The sequence below is a fragment of the Phaseolus vulgaris genome, chromosome 8 (assembly GCF_000499845.2).
Source record: "Phaseolus vulgaris cultivar G19833 chromosome 8, P. vulgaris v2.0, whole genome shotgun sequence".
Classification (NCBI taxonomy): Eukaryota; Viridiplantae; Streptophyta; class Magnoliopsida; order Fabales; family Fabaceae; genus Phaseolus; species Phaseolus vulgaris.
This window is the reverse complement of record NC_023752.2, coordinates 49,657,813-49,685,390: the sequence shown is the minus strand read 5'-3', so window position 1 is coordinate 49,685,390 and position 27,578 is coordinate 49,657,813. Positions and strand designations below refer to the sequence as shown.

At 32.0% G+C, this 27,578-nt stretch overlaps 2 protein-coding genes across 2 annotated transcripts; both read right to left on the bottom strand.

The window, feature by feature from the left end:
* Positions 1-6,926: 6,926 nt before the first annotated feature.
* Positions 6,927-8,004, bottom strand: LOC137826664 (protein EXORDIUM-like 2). Its single transcript, XM_068632732.1, has one exon. It carries the CDS (start codon positions 7,962-7,964, stop codon positions 7,023-7,025), a length of 942 nt encoding a protein of 313 aa, XP_068488833.1. The 5' UTR covers positions 7,965-8,004; the 3' UTR covers positions 6,927-7,022.
* A 14,291-nt stretch (positions 8,005-22,295) lies between these two features.
* LOC137824312 (protein PHOSPHATE-INDUCED 1-like) lies at positions 22,296-23,444 on the bottom strand. The gene has a single exon (XM_068629893.1). It carries the CDS (start codon positions 23,359-23,361, stop codon positions 22,429-22,431), a length of 933 nt encoding a protein of 310 aa, XP_068485994.1. The 5' UTR covers positions 23,362-23,444; the 3' UTR covers positions 22,296-22,428.
* Positions 23,445-27,578: the final 4,134 nt, after the last annotated feature.

Sequence of the window (27,578 nt, the reverse complement as noted above, 5' to 3'; positions counted from 1 at the left end):
CGAATTAAATCGAGTTAAATGTTGTGAATTTGAACTCATTATTGTGTTGAAGTCATTGATCGTGTTAAGTTTCAGAAGACGGGGTTGATGACATAGTGGTTATGGACTAAGATACAAATTAGAAGGTGGAAGTAGATACTTAATGTAGGTCTAATAAATAACTAAAATTTGCAACCAGGGATAGCTTTCTAGTCTCTTCAAAATTCAACTAGCTTTTCTATCACCCATAAACTATTTTGGAAGCATTACAATAAAATAAAATAGCAAATTAATTTAATTCATGCATAAATTAAAAATAATGAAAAATTAATATGAATTTTTTTATATATTAACTCAATGCATTAAATTAATTTTATTTTAAATACGTAGTTTATCCCAACTAAGAAAGCACTATAATAGTCTTGTCAAAAAGCACAAATTAATTATGAGTCCAACAATTGGACCTAGTCCAACTTATTGGTCCTACCTATTAATCATGAGAAGAATATCAATTAGCATATAGCAATGCGGAGTCTACCATCATGACTCATTTTTCTGGTCATACTTCTATTATTCTTTTTATTGATAAAGAATCACAAAATTAAAGTAGAGTATTTAAATGATATTTCAATCTGTAAAAAAAAAATATTAATATTCTATTAAAATAAAATTCTACAGTTCTATTAAAATTCTACAATAGTATCATCGAATCCAATACACATAATACAGTGTAACAACACACAAGTTGTACAATGTGAGGACAAAAATTACATTGTCAGGGATAGTAGTTTGAAGATGTCCTTCTATTTTAACTATTTCCCTTCAGTGATTGCTCCATTTAATAGATATACAGTAATACACATACCAAACACATGCTTTTTTGTAATATATATATATATATATATATATATATATATATATATATATATATACATATATAAAGATTAATTAAATTTCCTATAAATTTGGATATTTTAAATTAAGTTTTTATTGAATTTGTTATTCTATTGAGTATTTGTAATTTTACATTTTTCAATTAATTTCTATAGTTTAATTTTTCATTAAATTTGTGACATAATTGTTATCTTAGCTTATTAATAAACGTGACGCCTTGTGATTAATAAAAAATAATATTATATTTTAATGTAAAATAATAAGTGACTTTCATATTTTTCATAAACAAATTATTAAATAACAAAGTAATCATACACCATTAACTTCCACCATCATTTACAATAATCAATAAACTATCACCATTATTATCATTAATGTAGTGATAAAACAAATCATTAATATAGATGACGGGAAACTTCTTGTTATCTAACATATTTTTTTTTTAAAATAATTTGTCATTAATCTTTACATTGTTATATATTGTACTGGTAAAAGCCGTACGACTGATCACATGTTTCGACTTTCGTCATTGGACCGACCGATGATTAGGTCTCTATCAATGGGTCGACCGACAACATAAATTCAATTGCGCTTAAGTAGAGTCAGTTAAGTTAACCCATGATTAAAAATAGGTAATGTATCCCTAAACACGGTCCAACTCTCTAATCTGGCCCAATAAGAAAGGTCTATTAAAATAATATAAATAACACAGATTCCAAGATCCAGGTATCCCATCATATACCGTGCTCTAACAACCGAGTGTCGAATACCTTTACTGACTCGAGTGTCAAAGTGTCTTCTTTTACAATTTGAACTGAGGAACCAACAACACCAACAACGTGCTACAAGAAGATGAATCACTTGTTCATAGACTCCATTAGCATTACATCCCACTATGGGAGAGCTATGGCCAAAATTACCTAGGGAAGGCTAGCGCCAGTTCCAACATTGACGAGACTCAACTTATCGCATGAAGAGCTGTGTTCTCGCCAGTTAACTCGATTGTCGGTTGACTCGAACGACATTCTCTGGCCCTCCTGTCTCCACCAGAGAATCGAACTTCCTTGGGTTGAAGAACTTCTCACTTGTAAAGACAAAAGGGCGCCTTGGCAGCCCTTTGCACTCCGACGCTCAAGTCAGTACTGGGGCAAAGAAATAGTAAGTGAATAAAGTAGTTTCAGTCTTAGAAACGATGTACCTTGCTAGGGTTCTTACCACCCTTTATATAGGTTGTGGCTAGGGTTTACTTCTTTTTGTTACCCACATCTAGGGTTCCTGGGAGAACGTTCTTGCGCCGCTATTACACAATCTTAGCATAATCTGACACATCAGACTTCCTCTTATTGGAGTGCAACAACTAACAATATGGCCACCAAGGTCCAATTCATGCACCACTGCTACGGGGCCATCTGTTCTATGAGTGCCCTAAGTATTCACGTGTCATGCATGTAGTCTTTCCTTGGAAACCCTAACCCTAACGGGCCTTAGTGCCTCCAAGGAACACTTGTTTGTGTCGTACCCTAATGTACCATACACACCCCATGCATAATCCTCTCGTGACTTAGGTCTTCTCTTATATCTGGTGTTTAACTAGTATCTGATATGATTTTTGGGGCCCATCTTACGTGGCCCATCATTACTATCAGACACCAATGTCCGATGGCTGATGTCTTTTCTGGCGCCGATGACCGAGGACTGGTCGGTACACAAGCCCCCTAGTCTCAAGTTGTAACTTGCTTCAGCGAAGAGGCTTAAGTGATCGCCTAGGGTGACCTACGTGGCACTGGGTGATAGGACGTGAACAGTGCACCGAAGTGACATCTCACCATATTTTTCAATTAGCGTACACGTGGCAAGATCAACGGCTAAGACTCTTTGTTGCTTTCTCCAGTTTTCCATTCTCATATGAGGCTGAAAAGTTTATTGGCAACTCTGATTTCCCTGCGGGGTTGTTACACGTGCCCCCGTTTGGGAAGGAAACTCGTTGTTTGTCGTAGCCGCACTTTTGTTCGGCCTCTAGTTAGCCGGTAACGAATTGGCTAGCTTTGTAGTGCGGAAAATCGGAAACCCCTGATTTCTCTTGCTTTATGATTTCGATGCTCATAACATGTTATAACTGTTCTGGGACAGTTTATATTTCTGCACTTTATGTTTTTCTGCTCTTTCATTTTCTCGCACTCTCTGTTTTCTGGGTTTCTTAAGTCACGTCTATCTTCTTCTTCTGAGCCTTCGTTTTTTCCTATTTCTCCTCATCCCTCTTTAGCTTTCCTCTCGATGGCTCTTACCAAAACCACACCAAAACCTCCTCCCTCCATTGATTACAGAGCCCTCTACCGATGGGCTACTAATGACCTTTTGGTTGAAACTTCTCAAATGAAAACCTTTAAGGACATAGAGACGTACAAGCAAGACGAGTCCACTTCTCAAATGAAACTTCTTGAAGATATGTTGCAGCATCCATGACCGCACTTTGCTAGATGGGTTCTCGCTCTACTGGGTGGAGAAACCGGAAATTAAGAAACCTAAGAGCCTCGAAGACTTGGCCCCACCTGATCGTGAGGTGTGTCAGCTCCTTTCGAGCTTGGGAGTGGTGTTTAACACTATTGAACTGATCAAGCTCGAGTACTGCGCCAAGGCTCTCAAGAGCTACATTAGTACCTTTCCTATTTCTGCTTCATATTTGTTGCTAGTTGCATGTTGTGTGGATATAGCTTTTTATGCTTTGTTGTTTCTCATGCAGATATGGTGCTTGATGCGGAGAAGAGGAGGAAATTGGTTGAGTTGGTCTCTCGACGCAAGGCTACTCTTGTTGGTGCCTCTACCCCTGCGGGCACCCTTCCTGTTGCTACCTCTACTCCAATCTCTCCTGATCCAGCCCCCATCGATCAAAGGCAGAAATGGGTGGTGGAGGCTGCCCTCCGAAGACGAGGATACCTGCATAGGCCTCGTCTTTAAGAGGAAAAGAGCGACTAATGTCGTGGCTCCATCGCACTCATCTTCAGATGGCCACGCTCCCTCCTTCAGGGAAAACCCTCCCAGCGCCTCCTCCCCCCGCTACCTCGTGATGCTCGGAGGGGGGGGGGGGGGGGGGAGCGCCCCTGGAGGTGATCACGACATGCCTCCTGCTGCTGATTTTCCCGCCTTCCTCCAGCAGGCCCTCAAGTGCTTACAAAACCGGGAGGTGGTGGAGAGCCTGCGTGAGGATCCCTACAAGGTTGCGCAGCCAAAGGCCTTGGGGAGTTCCTCATCGCGTCCAACCTCGCGATGACCAAGGTGCAAGTTTTGTAGACTGAGGTGCACAAGCTGAAGGAGGCCGTAGGTCAAGACATCCTCCAGATCAAGAACCTCTCTCAGCGCGAAACTGCCCTATATCTGGAGGTGTCTTCCCTTCGCCAAGCCGACAAGGAGACCAAGAAGCTTATATTTCAAAAGTCCCAAGAGGCTCTGCGCGCCCATACTAAGATCTTGGATCTCTGCAAAGAGGTTATTGACTTGCAGGAAAAAATGGAGGGGTCACAAGCCAAGATGGTCAGGCTCAAGGAGAGGGCCACTCAGCAGGAGGTTCAACTTGGCCAACTAGAGGGAGAGTTAGCCCGTAAGGTCAAACTAAACTTTTGTTTTTCATCTAATGGAAATACATTGTTGATGGAAGAAGTTGAAATCTTGATGATAGTGTGTGACACACTTTTAGGATGATCGTCTTTTCTGGAACATGTTTTATGAATTTTGGATTTATAAATCCGGAAATAAAAAAAATGTGTTCCAGAAAAGATGTTTCAGAACGAGTTTTTGTCTTCCAGATTTTCTATTCTGGAAATATTATTTGTTTATGGAACTACTATTCTGAAAACACCTAAAACTGTAAAGGGTAATTTCGGTATTTTTAAAGAATGTAGAGGTGCAGAAAGAAAAGTGTAGAGATGCAGGAAGAAACTACCCCATCATAATTTGGAAGCCCAACTGAGAGGCTTATGTAGAAGGATGGGCCGTGAGATAAAATTAACATTTTAGTAGTCTTCAAAATATGTTTTTATTATCATTATTAGTTAATTTTATAAAATAAACCATTTTTAATAAAAAATTATACTCAAATTTTGGTTAAGTTATTAACATGTTTTATAATTTAGGTTAAATTTGTCAATTTAAGTTAATTTTATGAATTAAAAAGTATTTTTTCTTTTTTAAAGTTGGGCTTTCTAAATAGAACGAATAGAAACTTTTAACCAACCAATCCATTTTGGCAAATTATCTCTGCATCTCCAAACCTTCTCCCTACACTTCCATTTTGTTTTTAATTTCAACTCTATCCTTATGAATATATGTTATGGTTTTTATTTTAGTGAAGAGGGTGTTTCTTCTTCTTTTTCAAGTGGTCTTGGTTGTTTCAAGTGATCTTGGTTGTTTGTGGTAGTTACTTGTGGTAGTCGATGATGGTTAATAGTTACTAGTGATGAAAGTTGCTGATTAAAATAAGTTTTATGATGATTTTACCAATCGTTTTTCACTTTTTTTTTCATTTTTTTTTGTGTAAATCGGATTGTGAAATTTGTAACACTTCTTATTATAATATGTATTATGGATTGTATATTTTGAAAGATAATTCTAAATCTAAAAATACATTTTGTATTGTAAAATCCAAAATACATTTTAAAACTATATTCTAAATTGTATAATTCAAAATACATAGTAAGAGAGTATTACATTACAGATTATACAATAAAAAAGTTATTACCATAATAGATTTTCTTAAAAAAATATATATTCTAAATTTTATTCTCTGAGTTATAAATAGAAAAAATAACATTTTTAGATTGTATAATCTATAAAATATTTTTTTTAAGAACAAAATCTGGATGTCCAGAAATATCATGGATGTCCAGAACAACAACTATGGAGGTGCAGGAAGAAACAGAGATCCATTTTTAAGGAGTTAGTGACAAACAAATTAAAATGGGCCAAGTTGAACCTTTGTTACCCTTGAATCTGAGTAAAACGTCGTAATTATAATGATTAGGATAAAATTGTGAACAAATCTCACACTAATGTATCTCATGAGTTCATAGTAATCCAAATTGTAATAATCAACCGAAAAACCCATCCGAAGGAGAATGAAAACTACACAAAGCTGCTTTCACTTAATTAAAAATGTGTCCAACTGTTTCTATATTATTATTTTTTTTAAATAATGTTACAACTATAAAACATATTTTTAAAAGAAATAAGAAATAGTTATATAAATTTAATTATAAAAGATTACATTATCATGTAAAATCAGACTACTGCATTTATATTATATAAAATAAAACCATTTTTAATTAATTAATAGTATACAATTTTCTACCCTTTTAGTCTTTCTGTAGCTTTGAGTTGTGTCTTTATAAAATATTTTTCTTGTTTTCATTCTTCATAAAGGATAAAGAGTCCTTTTAAACTATATATTTATTATGATGTCTAATATAAAAGTTTACTAAAAAAATAAAAAAAAAACTATAAATTTATTACTTATCACAGAATAAATTACAAAAATAAAAAATAGTGTCTCTAAACTTTAGAAATAAAAATAAAAAGTATAACTTTATAAAAATTAAATAAGAATTCACTCACATGTACTTAAAATAATAATTTAAATTTTATACAATAAAAAATAACAAGATCCCAAATTCAAACTCCATTATTTTAAAATTACTGTAAATAAAAATCTTGATTAAAATCAGAACTAATAACTAATTTCCATTTTTTTTTCAAGTATGAAGCTCAACAAATATTGAACGGAATAAATTACATAAATATTTTCTTAAATTATATTAATACTCAGGTTTCCTTAAAATTTTACATAACCCTCTTCTTTATTTTAGAATAATTATACTGACTTTTTTTACATTAAACATATATCACTTTGAATTTTAAAAATATTACATAAATAAAATCTTTTACAAGTACCTAACGAAGGTTATTATAATTATAATTTTAGAAAATATTAGATATCTTACTGTAGTTTACTCTATTAGTTATTTTCAGAAATAAACTAAGATTCCAAATAAAACAAAAAAAAATAATGAAAAGCCTACCAGGCAAACTTTCAAATCATTCTTCTCTTACACACAAGTTCACAAACCCAAATGCTCTATCCACACACTCGTTATTCCTTTTCACACCAGCGTCTTGCAGCTGGAGCTGAGCGGGTCCCACATCGCCGGCAGCAAAAACTTCCGCCCGCGCACCCCGACGGCGTTGTAGCTCGCTCCCGTCGGCTTCTCCACCAGAACGTTCCCAGCGTAACCCGGATACGCCCCTTTCCCAAAGATCCCGGCGCACGCCGACACCGCCTCCATCGGCGCACTCGGCGGCCCCTGGTAGTACCCGTCCTCGAACGGGTTCGTTACCAACCCCGCAAGAACCGTGGCCAAATTTATCACCATGCCATCGACGCCTACGTCGCCGTTGGGCGCCACTAACGGCGGCGTTTGGGGCCCGTAAACGGGTTGGTGAAAGGGCCACGCGCACTGCCCCGGACACTGCGCGATTGGGTTACCCACCCAAGCGTAGGCCACCCTCTCGCCGTGTTTACTCTTCCCCCACCCGTGGGTCCCGCACTGGTTCATGCAGAAGTCCTCCACCGCCACGTCAGCGGATGTCATGATCACGTGCACCACGTGAGCCTCGGAGTTCACCTTGGACGCCAACGCGAGGAGGTTGCTTGTGTTTAGCGACTTCCCGAGGGAGTACTTGGCGTCAAGGGTTTGGTTCCCTACGACGAGGGTGCAGGGACCTCCCCTGTAGCTCTCGGTGGTTCGCCACCATGAAGAGACGGAGGAAGGGGTATGAGATGATGAGGTGGAGCTTAATGATTGGACGAAGTCGATGAGTATGGAGCGTTGCGTGGAGGTGAATGTGCCGTACCAGAATAAATGGAGGGTGATGTTACCCTTGAGGAGGGTACCTTTGTGGTACTTTAACACAAGTGGCTGCTTCTGAACCAAAGCTAACATGCGGTTGGGGGCACGAGAAGCGGGTTTGGAAAGGTTTGGAACGCAGCATGTTGAGAGGAGGAGGAAGAAGAGGAGAAAGCAAAATGGGTTGAGAATAGCCATTTTAGAGTTGTTGTGAGTGTTTGGGAGTTTCAGAAAGGGTTTGTGTTGTTTATATAGGTGTGAGGAAGAGGGAGTGTGATTTGATTTGGATATGGTTTTGTTTTGTGTTATGTTAATTAGTAGAAAGTGTGTATTTTTAACCAGAGGAAGCACTACTGTCTCTGTCAACTGCTACGTGCATGCTTCATCTTATGGTATATATTGTCATGTAATAATTAATTAGTTAATGTTCCGATAGAGATTTTAGAGCAACACTGTCAACCTTTTTCTATTATAAATCTCTCTTTAACGTAAATAAATATGCCATGTAATGCTTAATTAATGGTTAGATGGATATTTTAGATAAATGATACACCAACACTTTTCTGTCATAAATATCTTCTTAACACCAATACTTTTTTTTATTCTCTGTTTGGTTTTAAGTTGTGGTAAAAAAAAGTTTGAAACACATGCATTTAAGCCTTTTATCCTCTCTTTTCACAAGGAGGTATTGAACACTAAAAAACAAAAATGTTTACATCCATACTCCACTTTACATTCAATAAATATTAATATTTTAATTATTTATAAAAATTTACATTTTTTTAATTTTAAAATATTTTATATTTTTTTAATTTTAAAATATTTTATATTTTACTTGTATTTTTATTAAATTTTTTTATTATAAATATTAATATTTATCGTAGTGTAAAATGGAATAAGAATGTCAAAATATCATAATCTATTAAAAAATATCCAACTTATAGATTTGGAGAATTTTCGGTAGACTTGGAGAAGTTTAAATAAAATGGATTTAGGCAACTAAACTTTGATTTTAAGCATTTTTAAACTTTAAATTCAATTAATTCTTTTGTTAATAAAAAAAAATATTAATTGGAAGAGAGAGAGAGGAGGAATGGGAGAAAGTTGTGTGGTTTAGTTGGAGGGAAGAATGAAGAAAAAGAAGAGAAAGGAGATGGTGGGTTCCACATATATTTTCCACTGAAAAATGCAAACAAAAAATGTGAAAGTTTGCTATGTAATTAGAGTGTGATAGATTGAAATGTATTTTTAAACTTGAATCACACTCATAATTAATTTTTTTTTAAAATTTACTTATTTTATTATGGTTAGCGGAAACACGACGCTGCGGTCGGGTTTGTGTATTTGTATCTTTTAATTTAAATGAACTGATATTGAAAAAAATAATATTTAAAAGAAAAATAATAAATTAATTAATTTCTTTTTATAATTTAAGAGTATGATAAGGTTCAGATAAATGTTGGAATTTATTTGATATTTGATGCTAAATACAAACGAATAACGAATGATGACTTTACCACGGACTGAAATTACTTGAAATAGATAAAATGTGGATAAAAATTGAGGCTATTTTATTTATACCTAATGAATAATTAAAATAATAATATTTATAAATAAAATTATATTAATAAATAAAATAACCCTTCTCCTCTTTGCAATTAAACATCCATTTTTTGTTTACTTTTCATATATTTTTTATTTTTTCTTTAAAAAAAACATAAAATTATCATGTTAATTTGATTTAGTATTATTTTTTAAATGAATAAAAAATGTAAGAAAAAAAAATGAGACAAATTGATGTCAGGCCAAATTTTATTCTTTGGGTGGCATGTTATCCTTAATTAGAAATTAAAGATTATTTTTTGAAGTATAAAAATTCACTTTTGTTAATTATTATCAAATTATAAAGTACTGAAGTATTTTTCAACGCAAAATAGCTAAATCAAAATTTTCTTATTATGTCATAATAGTTATTATATATATATTTGTCATTCTTTTATTTCTTTAGCTCTCTAAATATCAATAGAACATAAGTGTCCTCCCACATTCAACAAGATTATAGCAGTGCTAATAGATTGATATAATTCTTAAAATTATCAGCATAAGAAGAATTTATATTTAAAAATTTAAAGAATGAAAATAATATTTGCAATTATAAAAGTTAATGGACGTATGAGCGGATAGGCATCTCTGGATGTGTGCTTGTTGGCAGTTTGCTGGCACGATGTATCGTTCTCATCCGCCGTTGTTACTAAGATTGAATACAACTTTGACTCAAAATTAATTTTAAACCTTTTAATCCATTTATCAAAGTAATTATTATAAAGATATGTTAGAAAAAAATGTGCCATTTTAGTAATGCTTCATATTTGTTATTAAAATGTAAAAAGTATTAATTTTCATGGTTACGTTGGATTTCCATAAAGTGATCATTGACAATTTGATAATAGTTTGAGTTATATTGAATTAGATATTTAAAGTTTTTCTGTCAAATCAGTTCGATCAAAAGGTAAGTTGAGTTAAACTCAGCAAATAAATATGGAAAAAATAAAACCCTTATTTTTTACAATTTTAAGAATATATTAAATTTTATAACAAATTTATTTTATATAACTTTTAAATATTTTTTTATATATATGTATTTTGATTAAATAATGTATTTGAGAAAAAATTAAATTAAAAAAAAATCGATACAGAGGTGAGAAAACATAAAATCATATTTATAGAACTTCGTAAGCTACAAATTTGCTTTTCAATAGGTTTTCGAGTTTCACATTATATAAAAATAAGTTTTTACAAATAAAAAACTATATTTCTTTCTTAAAAAAAATATAAGAATTCGTCATTGGAGTAAAAAATAACATAGTTCTTAAACATGATATGAAAATATGAGATTTAGAAAATGTAGTTCAAGAATCCATGAATTAGTTTTCTATTAAATATGTTCTTAGAATCAGTAAGATGTTGGAATAAGAAAGAAAGAAAATGAAGTTTAATATACGTAATTTTTCTAATTTTTTTATAAAACATAAAAATAATTAATGAATAACGAGTTCAAGATTCAATATTAAAAATCCAATACCTGAATAAAAAATGAGTTTAACTTAAAGATAATATTTGGATTGAATTAGATTGATCTTTTATGAGTAGGATGATGTACTTATACCAGTATTTGAAAAGTAAAATAGTTGTTTATCATAATGGAGGATATTAATTGTGTTTTTAATTTTTATATTATGTTCTAAGACTGATGAATAAAAGAAAAAGAAAAGTGAAGGTAGTAGTAATTAATAATAGGAAGGTTCATTTTTGGCTGGCTATGAATAAATGGAACAAAGTTGATGATGAATAAATATTGACAGATGAAGTGTAGGTTTGTTGATTGGTACCAAACAGAGAGAAAAGATTAAGAATTAGTTCCCTCTTATTCATTACAGCTTAATGAATTGCTTTGAATAGGCATAAGCACCCAACTATTCGGTCTCATCATCAAGTTACACGTCTTACTACAACTATGCAAAAACACACAAAATAAATGAAATTGATGATATAGCAAAAAATAAATTTGCCCCACTGTGTATCAATATGGAAACGCGGATTAATAAATTAACACTAATTAACTTTTGGGCAACATGTAGTGTAGGTATATATCGTTAAGATTTAACTTTATGTATAGTCGCTTTCGTCCTTCAGGAATACCAAACATTGCTATGCATACATTGACTAACAATATTTGCGTGTTAAAAAGAAAAAAAGTATACAGTAAAGATGGCCATATGGATTTTACTCTAAAATACACATATGGATTTTACTTTACGTCGTGTTCGGTAATTTGGTTATCCTTATTCTTATATTTCGTGATAAAAGAAGAACCATTCTATAATCAATCGCTACAATTGCAAGTATGTACATGTGAAAAATTGCCCTTGCAATGCTTTGACAATATGAGTTTTGACTAAAGTTTTGGGCAATTTAACAAAACTATCCAACTATTTTTTTTAAGCATATATTAGTTCGAGTTTAAGAGTTTTTTTTTTCACCTTGCATGATAAAGGATAATGGGTTGAGAGGAAATCACCACAAGTTTTCTTGTTTTTATATTTTTTTTTTAGGTTTTATTTTAATGATCATATCAACATCCAAGAAGGTAGGAAAGATTCGATCATAAGGTAGTTTGTGACGATAAAGATTTTGATTTAACACTAGTGTAGAAAGGTGTTTGGACTATGGTTTTTAAAGTCGTTAGGTGACAATTTTAAAATCATAATATATCCAGACGTCATCTAAAGCAATTTAATATAAACGAAGACTCAAGTCGCAATTCATATTTTTCTATATAGACGACGATTGTTGTCTAAACCATCGTCTACTTATAATTCATAAATGACAATTACTTGATCAATCATCATATAACGTGAACCATGTAAAAGAACACAAAAGGGAGTCATAGATGACGATTATTATCTTAACTGTCACTTATGCTCTTTCTGTATATGACAAAAGGCTCACATAAACCATCAAAATCATCGCCTATAGTGCCTCACAGTCTATGTTTTTAGTCAAAATTATCGTCTGTATGAAGATTTTTTTTTATGTTCAATTTATTTATTACGTTTCCTCCTCTTAATTAACCTGTATTGTTTAAAAGCTCAACCAGATTCAATAGTAAAAAACTTATAAATACTTATAAAATAATATATAATGACTCAAACAAAATTATAAATTAATATATAAAGTAAAAAAAATTATACAATAAATCATATAAACCAAAATTAAAACTCGTCTTTACTATTCCATTGTAAGATATTGACAAACTTATTAATGCTATGGTGGTAGTGTCATCTATTAAAACCTTCTTGAAGAAAAAAAAGAGGCATTTAGCATGTTGGGCGTCCTTTGGGGACTTAACATGCAGAGCAAGCATAGGATATCAAAACCAAAGAGAACATAAAGTAAGATATTTTAACAAACTCCTTGGTAAAGAGGACATCAACAAAGAATGTGTTGCGTTTGGGCTATTTTGGAGAGAGAGTGAGGAGCACATGTTAGGTTGAGACAATGGAGTTGCAATGCTCATCCAGAGACTGAGAGGTTATGGAAGTCAGTCATGTAAGCGAGAAGGATAATATTATACATTAGTTATAAGGCGTAATCAATATTGAAGTGACATATTCTACATCATTTTCCCATTATAATTTATGTAAGATGTGTCCTTCTCTATATCAACTGATAACTAATGTTTGAAACTCTCCATTTTCAACATGTTATCTACATTGATTCAACAATTGATACAAAATATCTAAAATAATTAACCCATCTTAAATATCTTTGATGTAGTAATCATACATTTCTTACATATGTTATTTATTTTTACTTTACGTTAGTATTTTTTATCCTTTATTTTTTTACTTTATTTTATATTTAATCGATTTTACTTTATTGAACTAAGATCTAGTTTATTCTTTTGTTCATTTATTTTACGTGTTTTACAATTTACATTCTTGCAACTCTTTTACACTTACTTTTAACTTCGTTTGCATTGTCACAAATTTATATGCATTATTTACAATTATTTTCTTTTCCAATATAGTTACTTTAATTTATCTTTATTATTTCTATCTTTTAGTCGAAATTTCTTCTTCTTCAAACTCTAAAGTTTTCATCATAAAACTATTAAATAATAAAAAGGAATGAGTTCTACTTACAAAATTTTTACTCGAAAATTCAAATGCAGAATTTCTGATAACTAGATATAAACTGAAATGCTTAATAGTGATAAATTAACTACTCACATGTAGTATATTCCTTTAAATCCATGAAGTATCATAATCTAAGTTCAAAATTATAAATTAAATAAAAATAATTCAAAATCATATTTAATTTTTAAAATATTTAAAATATATTTTCACTGAAAACATTTTCTTAGAAAGTACACAGTTATTTTTTAGTTCTTATAAAATATATAAATTTTAATTTTTAGACCCATAAAATGTTTTTCTTTGATTTTTATCTCTCCAAAAATTCAAATAAATATTTGTAATCCCTAATTTGTTTTTAAGTAATTGAATAAATTTTATTTTATAAAATTTTGGTAGGAGATTTTTTTTAAATCACACATGTTAATATTGTAATACAATGTGTCACTCAGAATTATTATTTATATTTTTATTTAAGGAATTAAAATATTAAGATTGTAGAAAGCATAAAAACTAAAAGATAAATTTGTAAAACTATAAGAGTTAAATATATAGGTATTCTTCCCAATTGTTTCGTCTTTGTTGTGATACAAAAAAGCACAGAGAGAAGATTGGAAAAGTATGGGGCATATTTAGAGGTGCATGCACTTTTATTATAAATGTGAGGTATTGTTTGGAGGTTGTAGTCCAAATTGTAGTTGGTTGCATTTGCAGGGAGATAGAATGAACAGTGTGAATGGCAATGGGTGAAGTATGGTGTAGTCATGGTTCTTCCCTGCCTGTTTACATCCATCTATCATCTAAGCTTCATGGTCCCCTTCTTCAAATGATGGATTGCATTGGGACTATAATATATAAGAACTTAGTTTATATGATGTGACTTTAGATAAGTGATAATATAAAACTTCAAATATTTTATATTAGTAAATGCACTCTATTACTATCAAAAAAATTATTAAGTAAAAATTAATTTTAAAAATTATTATATTAATTAAAATATATATTATTTTAAAAATTAAAAAAAATATTATTAATATCTAAAATAATTTCTATTATTAATTAAATTTATAAATTAATATTTAATTAGTTACAAGATTTAGGTACTATTTCAAAATTTAAACTATTTGATAATTTAAATTATTTGATAGGTAACATCTTATTTCAATAAAAATTACTTCACATACTAAATAATTAATATCTAAAATAATATTTAATTTAATTAATTTTAGTAATTAATTTTTTTTAGTATGGATATGTGTTTCATTATCCACTTGTTTTTAGGTCTTTTGTATTTCACCTCTATAATGATGTTAGAAATATTGATTAAGTTTAAGAAGGGTGAATCGAGAAACTTGAGTAAAAAAATAACTTTGAATTACTTAAAGAATTTTTTTTTTAATTCAATGTTATATTTAATATTTTTTTAAGATTTTTGATAATGTAATATGAGTCCAATCTAAATAAGAGTTGTAATTGTAATGGGTAAGGGTGAGAAAAAAAACACTAAAAATTATATTTATTTATTCTTATGATATATATATATATATGTCTAATTATTTAATCCCTTTATTAATTTTTAAGTTCTATAATAATCTTTTAAGAAAAAAATTATTCAACGCAAGATAAGATTTTGAATCCCGCAAAGATTTACACCACCACTTGTAAAAATTTATAACAAATAAATTTTAATAATAACCTTAGTCAAGACCAATAACTCACAAAAACATAAAAACAAATTATGAAACAAAATCATATAGATGTTGGAAATAATGATAATCTTTAATGTAAGATTATTAAATTATGGTCTTAATTATGTGATTCATGTAGAGAAACTCAAGGAATGTTTTTAAAAAAAGTAAATCTCTTATTTGAAGTGTTTAAAAAAATTAGTAATTTTATATAAAAAAAAAGTTATAATTTGTGAAAATCTCTCATTAAAAAACATTTAATATTGTGTTACAAATTATTACTCATAAAAGATATTATATCAAAGATATTAAAAAACATTTAATATTTGTGAAATTGTAGGTTATTCAGATTTTATTATTATTAATTTTGATTTTATTACTCTTAAACTATTTCACTGTCATATTGCGTTAATGATTAGTTTACAGGCCCGGTTAGTATTCCTATTATAGCTCCCAGTTGCTACAACCTTCTTGCCTTCTCTTATTTCCTTCCATTATTTCTTACAACTGGTATCAGAGCTAGTCTGTTATCATGAACTTTACCCAATTATCAATCTCTATTCTTAATGGAAAAAATTACAATCGGTGGTGTGTGCAAATGAGAGTTTTCTTTGATTATCATGAGTTATGGGATGTCGTTGAGAGTGGAGTGACTGCATTAGGTGATAATGCAACTGAGGCGCAACGAGTAGCGCATCGTGATCAGAAGAAGAAGGACAATAAGACTTTGTATCTCATCCATCAAGGGATGAATGACGATACGTTTGAGCAGATAGAAGGAGCAACAACTGTCAGTGAGGCTTGGATCATTTTGTCAACCAATTATAAAGGTGATAACAAGATCAAAAGGGTGTGTCTTCAAACCCTAAGACGCCAATATGAATTGTTGCATATGGAAACCACATAAACTATTGATGTCTATATAAATAAAGTTATTGCCTTGACAAATCAGATGAAGACCAATGGTGAAACACATTCGGAGCAGACAAAGGTGGAGAAGATTTTGAGATCTTTAACTCCCAGATTTGAACATGTTGTTGCCGCAATTGAAGAGGTCAATGACATTTAAAAAATGACAGTAAGGTTATTGTCTGGTTCTCTACGAGCGCATGAGCAATGGATGAATGACAATAAGATTGAAAAACCAATTGAACAGGCTTTACAAGCACAAGTCTCAATTAGTAGCTCCTATCATGAACATGGTAGCTATTTCAGTAAAGGTCGTGGTGGCCAAAATCATGGAGGCACTTGGCGCGGAGAACGTGGTTGCGGAGGACGAGGAGGTATTTATAATAAATCAAATGTTGAGTTGAGTGTTATAATTGCCATAAACGTGGCCATTATGCAAATGAGTGCAGATCAAAATGTGATAATCATGCTGTCAATTGTGCTCAAGAAGAAAGTAATCACGAACAAGATGAAGAGGATCATGCAGTACTAATGGCAGCCACATCAAATGAAACTCCAAACAATCAGACTTGGTATTTGGATACATGTTGTACAAATCACATGTGTGGTAAGAAGGAGTTGTTTGCAGATTTGGATGACTCATTTCGCACAAAAGTGAAATTCGGTGATGGCAGGTTCGTTTCGGTGACTGGAAAAGGGCGGATTCTTATCACATTGAAGAATGGTGATTACAGGCACATCTATGATGTTTTCTATGTACCTGGTATGAAAAGTAATTTGTTGAGTATAAGGCAGCTGGGCGAGAAGGGTTATGTGATGCACATAGTTGAAAATAAATTATAAATTTTTGATAAAAAAAGGTAGTTTGATTCTTAAATCCTTTTTATCAAAAAACCGCATATTTCCAGTAGATATTCATATGGGTGATTTCAAGTGCTTGAATGCAATAGTGAATAATGAATCATGGTTATGACATTTACGCTTTGGGCACTTAAATTTTCAGAGTTTGGAAAATCTTTCCAAAAGAAATTTAGTGAATGGTTTACCCCATATTCATCATCCTGATGTGTGAGACTTGCATTTTTGGAAAGAGTCACAGGATACCATTTGTTAAGGAGTCTTGGCGTGCACAATTTCCTTTGGAGCTTGTTCATACAGATGTTTGTGGCCCGATGAACATATCATCAGTTGGAGGTAATAAGTATTTTTTAACCTTTATTGATGATTTTTCAAGGAAAACCTGGATTTATGTATTGAAAAGCAAGGATGATGTATTCCACTACTTTAAAATATTTAAAGCATTTGTTGAAAGAGAGAGTGGCAGAAAAATTAAGATGGTGCGTAGTGATGGAGGAGGTGAGTACAAGTCTAATGAATTCAAGAGGCACTGTGAAGAACTTGGGTTGCAACATAACATATTTTGCCCCTACACACCTCAACACAACGGAGTTGCTGAGAGAGAGAATAGAACAATGGCAAGGAGCATGCTTAAAGCGAAAGGTATGCCAAATTATTTTTGGGCTGAGGCCGTAACATGTGCGGTATATTTGATAAACAGATCACCCACTCGGAGTGTTCCTAACACAACTCCGATTGAGGCATGAAGTGGATTCAAACCCAATGTGCAACACTTGAAGGTATTTAGGTCAATTACTTATGCTCATGTTCCCAAGGCAGCAAGATCGAAGTTGGATGATAAGGCAGTGAAGACCATTTTCATTGGACATAAGCATGGGGATTCAAACTGTACAATCCAATGACAAAGAAGGTGATGATCAGTCGTGATGTTACATTTGCCGAAGATGAGGAATGACAATGGAATGCAACAGCTGAAATGGATTCGAAAAACGATATATTTACGTTTTGAACGACGATGTGGAAGATGGAGTCACTCTTGAAGCACCTGCAGTTCAACCTGAAGTTGTAATTCAACCTGAAGTTGCAACTCCAATTGCAACTATGATGGAACGACCAATAAGGCAGCAGCGACAACCTGTACATCTTCAAGATTGCGAAGTAAATCTTGATGGTGAAGTTGATAACAATGGAGATTTGGTTCACTTTGCTTTTCTTGCAGAATCAGAACCTGTGAGACTTGCCGATGCCATTCAACACCCAAAATGGCAAAATGATATGAATGAAGAATTGATGGCGATTGAGAAAAACAATATCATAACTCAAATTGGATTGGGAAGGTTGTTCCAAATCAGAATTAAGGGAGGATGTTGGTTATTCAGATTTTATTATTATTAATTCTGATTTTATTACCCTTAAACTATTTTACCGTTATATTGCATGAATGGTTAGTTTACAGGCCTGTTAGTATTCCTATTATAGCTTCCAGTAATTGTAATTTTATTATATATATGATTGAGTAAATCAAAATGAATAAGATTAGTTTTGCAATTTTGTGCAATTACGTTCAATCAGTTGCTACAACCTTTTGCCTTCTCTTATTTATTTCCTTCCATTAGTTCTTACAGAAATCAAACAAAATTGTTACTATCAAACATCTTGATATCATGCAATAATAGATTGTGTCGCATTTTAAACTCAAATATTGCTTATTTATAACTAAGTCATTTAATTTTTTTTTAGAATTCTTTTATTTTTGATAAAAATATCAATTCAAACAAATCATTTACTTGTATAAAGTACTTTTTACTTGAATTCAAAATATAAATTAAATATCTTATAAATAAGTTATTATCAACATATAAATTATTAATCACTTAAATATAAAACCTAACAGTTTTCTTATCTTTTATTATTCAATTACAAAAATAGACTTAATATTTTTTTAATCAGCATCATGAGACTTAATATAATCATACCATTATTCCAAGAGATAAGGAGCTATTAAATCTTATATGAGATCGTATTCATAATGTGTATCCTGATTGAGTTCAATTTCCCAATCATGATGTTGGTTCCATTTACCAGTAGACACGGCTCCAAATAGTTTTACTATTCAATATAAATCAAATTAAAAAAAAAATAGAGTGGGGTTTGAATAATTTGTCGGATTCAGATTTTAAAATTATAAATCCGTTGATATCAGTTCAGATATTGATTTTTAAAACGTAAAACATAAATTAATCTGGATTAATCCAAAATTATATTATTAAAAAATTTAAAATTTTATATTGTGTGATTCTAAAGTAATAGAATTATTTAATCTTCTTTCAATTTATTATAAAAAATTATTTTTCTTTTATTTTAAGTTTTTATGATTATATGAGAGGATGATGAGATCCGAATAAACTCAAATGAGGATTAGGTTGATTCAGTTTGAGGTGCGTAAGTTTAATGGTAGCTGCTATCACCTAAGAATGTTCCAAAAATAAATATGAAATGGTATAGTAAAAAGTGAATTTTAAATTTAATTTAATCTTATAAAATTGATAAGATGATATTTGAATTTATTTATTTATTATAAAATGTTTTTATTTTTTATTTTTTGTCGAGTTAAAATTTTAAAATAAATAGATGGAATGTAGTATGATAAGCAATTTGGGAGAGGTGTGGAATGAATTATACGGCACGTATTTGGTTTTGGTGAAGATGAAGAAGAAGAAGAAGATAGCGTTGAAAGTGCGGTTGGTAAGAGCAGAGTTTTGAGTGGTGGTAATTGTAAGTAAGTGGGGTTGGCAAAAGCCGAATGAGGATACACAGAAACCTAAGATAAAAGTTGGAAAGATTACTCTGACCAACACCTGTTCCAACTCTGGTTTGGTCGGTGAACAGTAGTCAATGAATGTGAGGCACTGTTGGGTTCATCAGATTTGGGGGAACAAACCCTGTGTTGTGTGTGGTGGTGGCTCCAAATATAAATGGTGCCACAACACAAACTGATTCAACACGTAGCATATGAAGATGCAGTAATGGTCCTTGCCTTTTTGCTTTGGGAAACTGGGACGGTAATGGGTGGGCCAAAGACAACCGACCCTTGAATTTATGGGCATACACTTGTACTCTCACCATTATGGATTCCTTGGGTTTGTCTTGGTACTAAAAACACTAACAAACCATCTTAACTTAAGGGATAAACTTCTGAGCTGTTCAAAATAATAATAATTTTTCATTTCTCCTCTAAATAGTACATCTTTTACTGTTTCATGTACTTTAATTATTTTTTTTTACTATAATTAGCGTTTTAACTAAAAGTAATTCTTTTATAATCATAATATTATTGTGGATTATTCCTAGATTAATAAATAACTCTTGAATGAATTTCACTATTTCTTTTACACAATTAAAATTTTTGGGAGATCAAAAATAAATAAAGAACAATCATTGTTGTTTATATTTGTAAAAGTTGGTATTAATGCTTAGATAATGATTTCGATTCTGAATGTTGTAGTTGGTGGTAAAATAAATTGTTGTTTATACGTTGTAAAAATTGGTATTAATGCTTAGATAATGATTTTGATTCTCAATGTTGTTGGTAAAATAAATTTTTAAGGTTAATTAATTGTCTCATAGTATATATCAAATCTTATTGATTGAAAATATACATATAATTTTTTCTTGGATTAATCTGTTTTTGGAGGTCTTATGCCTATTTTTTTTGGAAGTTTAAATTAATTCATTGTTTTTAAGATACACATTGAAGTTATGCATGAAAATCTTACAGAATCCAGAGTTAACTAATTCAAGCTGCAAGAGTCATCTTCTAAAATATAAAGATAAAGTATAAAAGTATAATACATCAGTCTTATCAAGCTTATTGAAATCTTAATATTATATGTTGGTATGCAATTATTTGTAAATTCTTCACTTTGTGAAGTTATCCTTGTGAGCTTAACTTGTGCTCTTTTTTAGAGTGTTTTCTATTGGTTGAGAGTTCTTAATCTTAAGGGGAGATTAAAATGGTTAAACCGGGAGTGATTAGTGTATTAGTGTGAACTAGAATTTGGTTCCTCTACTCGACTTGTAATAATTGATTTGATTAGTGAAACCTCCTGGTTAGCTTGCTTAAGGAAAACTGTTGTGTTGCTTGATCTATTTTTCACCAGATGGTCTAGTCTAGTCCTACATAAAAAGAGTCTAAGGCTATATTCAACTCCCATACTGGAACAACTTGTTCCAGCAAACAATTCTCAACCCCTCTAACATAATCAAAGACCAATATACACCCATTTTTTATGGCACGATTGATAAATGTCATAATTTAGTAATATTTCATACAAAAAAATAAACACTTACGGACTTTAATTATTAAAATAGTTATAATTCAACCTCATTTCTCAATAAAAAGGTGTATCTGTAATTTACTAAGAATTTAACACTATGTTTGGAGTCAAAATGGCTTAATTAGTTAGTATGAAGAGTAAGAAAAAAGTGTAGATGTTTAAGACGAGATGGACCTGCCTGTTACTATCACAAAAAATCAATATTTTAATACAAAATCAGTAACTAAAGTTAATTTAAATCTGTTACACAAATTCATTTTTTTAATTTAATAGGCGTGTATTATTAATGTATTTTACACTATCGATCAATTAAATATCATGTTTTATATGTCTTTTAAGAAATACTAAAATTAACAAGTTTAGTATAGATAGTTACTTGCAATTTGAATGACAATATAAAAGACTTTACATGTCAGTATACTAAAATTTTATACATCAACCATTTAAATCATTAAACATTTTAAATGAAAAAATAAGTTTTACAATACAGTGTAAAACAATTTTTTAATTTCATAAAATCATAACTTACTGTAAATTTTAAATTTAGCGATTTTGAAATAATTATTTTAAAAGTAAAACTTAGGACTAAATTTATTAATTAATAGTATAAAAGAGCACACACTATAATAGATATTTTTTAAAATATGAGAAAAAAAATACAGCGTGTCAAGTTTTTTTACAAAGTCGTTCAATATGATAAATTTGTTAATTTCAATAATAATTATTCAGCAAAACTCTAATTTTTAAATTGTTTAAAGTATAAATAATGTATATTATTTAGAAATTCTATTGAAAATATGAACAAAAAATTTATTCAAAATATAACTTCACTATAGGTATAATTTTTTAGTTAGTTACATTAATCATTTGAGAAACTTTGTAAAATTATATAACTTTTAATATTTTTTCCGATGGAATAATATGCTCATTTCTGAATAACTAATGATAATTATTGTGTATTATAAACAATTATAGAGTTATTGTAAGAATAGAAAAAAAATAAAAAAGTTTTTAAAATTTCATGAAAAATGAAAGAAATGATTGTTGTAAAACGAATATCTATTATTGTATCTGTTTCGTTACATGGCAAATTTTTCAAAAGGAATGAACAAATAAAAGAATATTTGGTATTGACTAAGAAGCTAAAGGTAGATGACACGTTGAGTGATGGTTTCTAGACGATGGTTGAACAGGCAGAGGTTTTAGGGTCAAAGAGAGCTGGCAAAAGATACTTCCTTCCGTTGACCCCATTGGCGTTGTAGCTGGCACCGGTTGTGGGGTCCACCAAGAGGTTCCCTGCATAGCCAGGGTAGGCGCCCTTCCCGTAGACACCGGTGCAGGCGGAGGCAGCTTCGAGAGGAGCCTCTTTGGGTCCCTGGAAGTAGCCGTTCCCGAAAGGGTTAGTGACAGTGCCAGCCAAGAGGCTAGCCACGTTGATGACCATGCCGTCAACACCAACATCGTTGTTCGGCGCAATCAGAGCTGGGTTCTGGGGACCGTAAATAGGTTGGTGGAATGGCCACGCGCATTGCCCCGGGCACTGGGTTTCGGAGTTACCCACCCACACGTACGCGAACTTGTACCTCTTCCCGTTCACGCGCGCCCCCATGGAGGAACCGTGAGTCCCGCACCTGCTTGAACAGAAACCTTCGACTGCCACGTCAGCAGACGTGAGAACCACGTTGATGGCGTTTCTCTGAGGACCCTTGGATGCGAGCTTGAGGATTTGATCGTTGGTGAGTGATTTGCCGAAGGAGTAGTTTTGATCGAGGATCTGAGAGCCAAGGGAGAGGGAGAGTTTAGGGGATGAGGTTTTGTAGTATTTTTGGGTGGCTTTCCACCACGTGGCAACCGATGGTTGGGGTGTGAGGGGTTTGGGAGAGGAGAGGGAGGTGATGAAGTCAGTGACGATGGCTTTCTGGGAAGGTTTGAAGTTGCCGTACCAAATGAGGTTGACGGAGATTTTGCCTGTGAGGAGAGGTCCTCTGTGGTATTGGAACTGTAACTGGGAATCTGACTCACTGAGCTTCCTGGCTGAACTGAAACCAAGAATGGAAACAGCCAGAAGAAGAGTGAGGAGAAGGCTTGAGGATGTAAGAGAGGCCATTTGTGTTTTGTAGAGAGAGGAAAGAAATTGGTAAAAGAGTAAGAAGTGATGTGATTTGATTGGGGTGGTAGTAGATATATATATATATATATATATATATATATATATATATATATATATATATATATATATATATATATATATAGTGAGGGTGGTGATTGAAGGGAGAAGGCGTATTGATGAAGTGAAGAATTATGAGGGATGGTGAGTGGAGTGGAGCTAAGTGGCAGCTTGATAACGCGTTTCTCTTGTGCTATAGTTAACCAAATTGTGCGGCAAGGTTTTGGAGTTTGGAGCGAATAATTGAAAAATGTTTTTGTATAGTCGCAAAGTTACGCGGAGACAGGGCATGGATAGCTGTCCAGCGGGACCATTGGAGAAACCCGTGTTCATTTTGTAATTTGTGAAAGCCAAGATCACTTTTTTTCTGATTATAGTTGGGACGGAATACAATGACCATCAATGGATCGGCCTCTTGGTTAAGTATTCTAAAAATTCATCTATCCGAGTCTGAACTGTATAGAAGTGTCATCACGATAAAAATCACTTCTAATAAATCCATGATAGATTAGAATTGCTTCTTATTGAGACTAACCATTCGAACTGCAGTCCTTAAATAACTAAAGGTGAAAATTTACTTCCTTACAAATATATTAAACTTTCAAGTATCACTCACAAGAGAGGTTTTGCACCAATTATTATTATTATTATTAATCTAATGAATAACTTTTTTTATTTACTAAAATGGATAAGTTGTTTCACAATTTTTTTATTTTCATATGAAGAAGTCCTTTAGTACCAACACTACTTCAGTATTTATGTTAATGTCGGTCCATATTATAATCATATTATAATCATGTTATACATACATAATTTTGTTTCAAAAACAATAAAAAAAAGTGAGACACAAATTTGCTTGACTAAGTGATTATTGATAATTAAAGTCATATTATTGAAACACGACTTAGTGTAAATTAATATAATTGAACTTGTGTCACTCGTATCTAACTTTAATGATATTATTTTATATTGAAGTCGTGAATTTCATACACAACTTATGATTGGTATTAGTTATCCATTCGTAAGAGATAAGTTGTATGTGATAAAACAATTTCAAGAAAGACTATGTCATTGACTGAGTGATTAATGATACACATAATGTTAAAATATTAGTATAAGAGTTTGATATTTTTAGTTTAGATAACTTATATAATGGTAACAACTATGAATGATATGTTAAATTTTATGCTATCTTAATATATTAGTTTTTTTGTAGTGTTAAATGGATTGATCTTAAAGTTAATATCAATATACTATAAGAATAATTTTAATTAAAAAGTTCCATTGATTGGAAGCCCTTAAAAAACAAGACAAGCACAATTAATTTTTCATTATACGTAGAAACATGTAACTTAAGTCTCAAATTACCCATGTTATATCAAATTAGCTAGAGTATGACTCAATAATTGAAGCCTCCTCATTTACTGAATATTGACTTTATTTGTTTGTGGTTTCACTCGATCCACTTTCCCTTTAATTATGCTCCCATGCCAACATGTTTGGAAAGCTTCTTGTGCTACTATCCACAACAAATGTAGGTTCTGAAGGCAATGGGAGAGTGAGAGAATAACTATTAAGCATGAGTACAACAGTAGCCATGGTTGGTCTGACATCCCTATCTTCTTGAACACATACTCACCCATTCTTGAACACATACTCACCCAATGTGGATACATCTCATTATTTCCTTTCGAGAACCGTTGATTAATGGGGTCTACAATATTTGCAATTGATCCATCCTTCCAATTTCAACATGCAGGCATGAATTTCTCAAATGCATGTTCGTTACTTCACATATTTCTTTTGTACAGTTTTTATGTGAAGGAACCGAAAATTAAAAAAACAACGAATATTTATTTAATGTGCTTTTACGGTTAAATGCATTTATTTAAAACGTGGTGACATTTTTTAAATTAACTTCATTTACGAATGTAATTATTTTAATAGTTGCATTCTTAAATTAATGCAATTCTTAAATCAAAATGCATGATTTTAAGAATGCAACTATTACAAATAGTTGCATTCTTAAATCATTTTTTACCCTAACTCTAAAGCGCGCCACTTACATTTTCATATTTTCTTTCTCTTCTTTGCGCTTTGCTCTGTTCCTGCTCTGGTGTTCCTCTCTTCTTCTGCGAGCTTCATTGTGTTGTTGTGCCATTGTAAGTTTGTTCAAGCTCTCTTTCTTCTTCACCAATGGTTTATAAATCTTTTTCGTTTCTCTTACTTGGTTTGTTTTCTTACATTGCTCGAAGTACTGTTTCATTGCCCTTGTCGCTTCTTGTGTGGGTTTTACTTTGCTCCTTTGTTGCTGCTGTGTCCGCTGTTGCTGTCGGTCCCGTGCCACTCTTCACCAATGTTGCCTTCACGCACAAGGTTGGTGGTGTTTTAAATTTTTTTGATCTTTTTAATCATATGAATTTGTTTATTTTTTATTTATTATAATTTGTATTTTTTAAATTTATATTATTTAGTATTTATTTAATTTGTATTTATTATTAATTTATATTATGTTAGTTGTTAGTTTAGAATAGAATTATTGTGTTGGTATTGAGTTCGAGGGTGTTCGACCCTCGATAATTGATACGCGATGGTACAGAGTCCGGGGGTGTTCGACCCTCGGCAAACGCGTGAGATAGAACACTTATTAGAAAACACCTGAATGACTATTACAAAATATAATGGATTGAAATTGGATTAATTTTGTTCTCATGAGTGATGAGTACGAAAGAGGAGTAGAAGAATTTATATAATTTGTGCAGCGTAACGCGAATAATACTGGTCATGATGGAGAAAAGATTAGGTATCTGTGTGTTAACTGTTTGAATGGAAGGATACTGGATGTTAAGATAATCATGAAGAACCTTCTGTGTGATGGGTTTCTTCAATCTTATACAACTTGGACATGGCATGGTGAATTATTAAATTTACCACGTGTTTCCGTAACTGAAGAATATGTGAGGTCTAACATGGATGATGCAATAAATGATGATGTAGATGATGATCGATTGAAGGACATGATTCGTGATGTGGGAGCTGAGTCTTTTGAAGAAGCGCATGAAAATCAATGCTGAATTGCAGAGAAAAGAATCAAGGAAACAAATACCCAAAACTGTTTTAAGATGATATCAGAAAAACAATCGGTTGTTTTTATGAGCAGTTTATAAAAACAACTTAAAAACAGAATTTAAAGAGTTAATGGTAAGATATAAGCACACAAACAATCTATACTGGTTCATTCTTACACCAAGAGCTACATCCAGTCCCCAGAAACCACTGGGTATTCCACTATGCAATCAAAACCAGATTACAAACACCACACACCAAAGTAGTGACCTTGAACCCCTCAAGAAACACACTACCTTTGGCAAACCACACCAAGAATGTTGATCTTAAACACATCAAGAACACACAACACTCCTTGGCAACACAACTACAGAAATACAGTAATCAAGGAAGAAGGGAATAGAATACACCTTGGTATTACAAAGCTTAAAGTTCAGAATTACAACCCAATCCTATTTCACACACTTAAGAATGATCCAAAGCTCTTTCAAATCTTGGAAAAACTGTTTTGATAAACTCTTTCTGTTACTCCAAGATTAGGAGCGTAAAACCACCTTTATACAGACCAACCAAGTGGTCAAAAGCATTTAATAAAGGAGTCAAGTTAGTTAGGATCATTTAAAACATATTAAAACCGCTTAACAGAATTTTGTTAAGGTTTGCAGGAAAACAATCGGTTGTTTTGTCGAAACAATCGATTGTTTTGGTTTGACAGCAAAGTCAACCAAGTTTTTCAAAACCTTTTCAAAAACTTCTAAGGTAAAACAACCTGTTGAATTTTTGACAGCTTTTTAGAAAACACATCTTTTCAAAAGGTTAAAGATTCAAATGAACTTGGATCATCTTAAGGAGTGAATTAACAAGTTTCAAAACAACTAGACAACACACACACACCCAAAAACAAGGTCTTCAAGCTTTCCTCTTGGATTTGGAGACATCAAAGCATCTTGTTCAACAATCTCCCCCTATTTGATGAAGACAAATCCCTGGTTTGTTTGTGTTGTTGTTTTTGAACTTGAAAGGTCCTACAAAACAGAATTTGTGCATATACAAAGCAAGTATACTAGCAGGATACCAAGGCACACAAAACC

Excerpts from the sequence above, each read along its gene's own strand:
- LOC137824312 (XM_068629893.1), bottom strand. The coding sequence starts at position 23,361 with ATGGCCTCTCTTACATCCTCAAGCCTTCTCCTCACTCTTCTTCTGGCT.
- LOC137826664 (XM_068632732.1), bottom strand. The coding sequence starts at position 7,964 with ATGGCTATTCTCAACCCATTTTGCTTTCTCCTCTTCTTCCTCCTCCTC.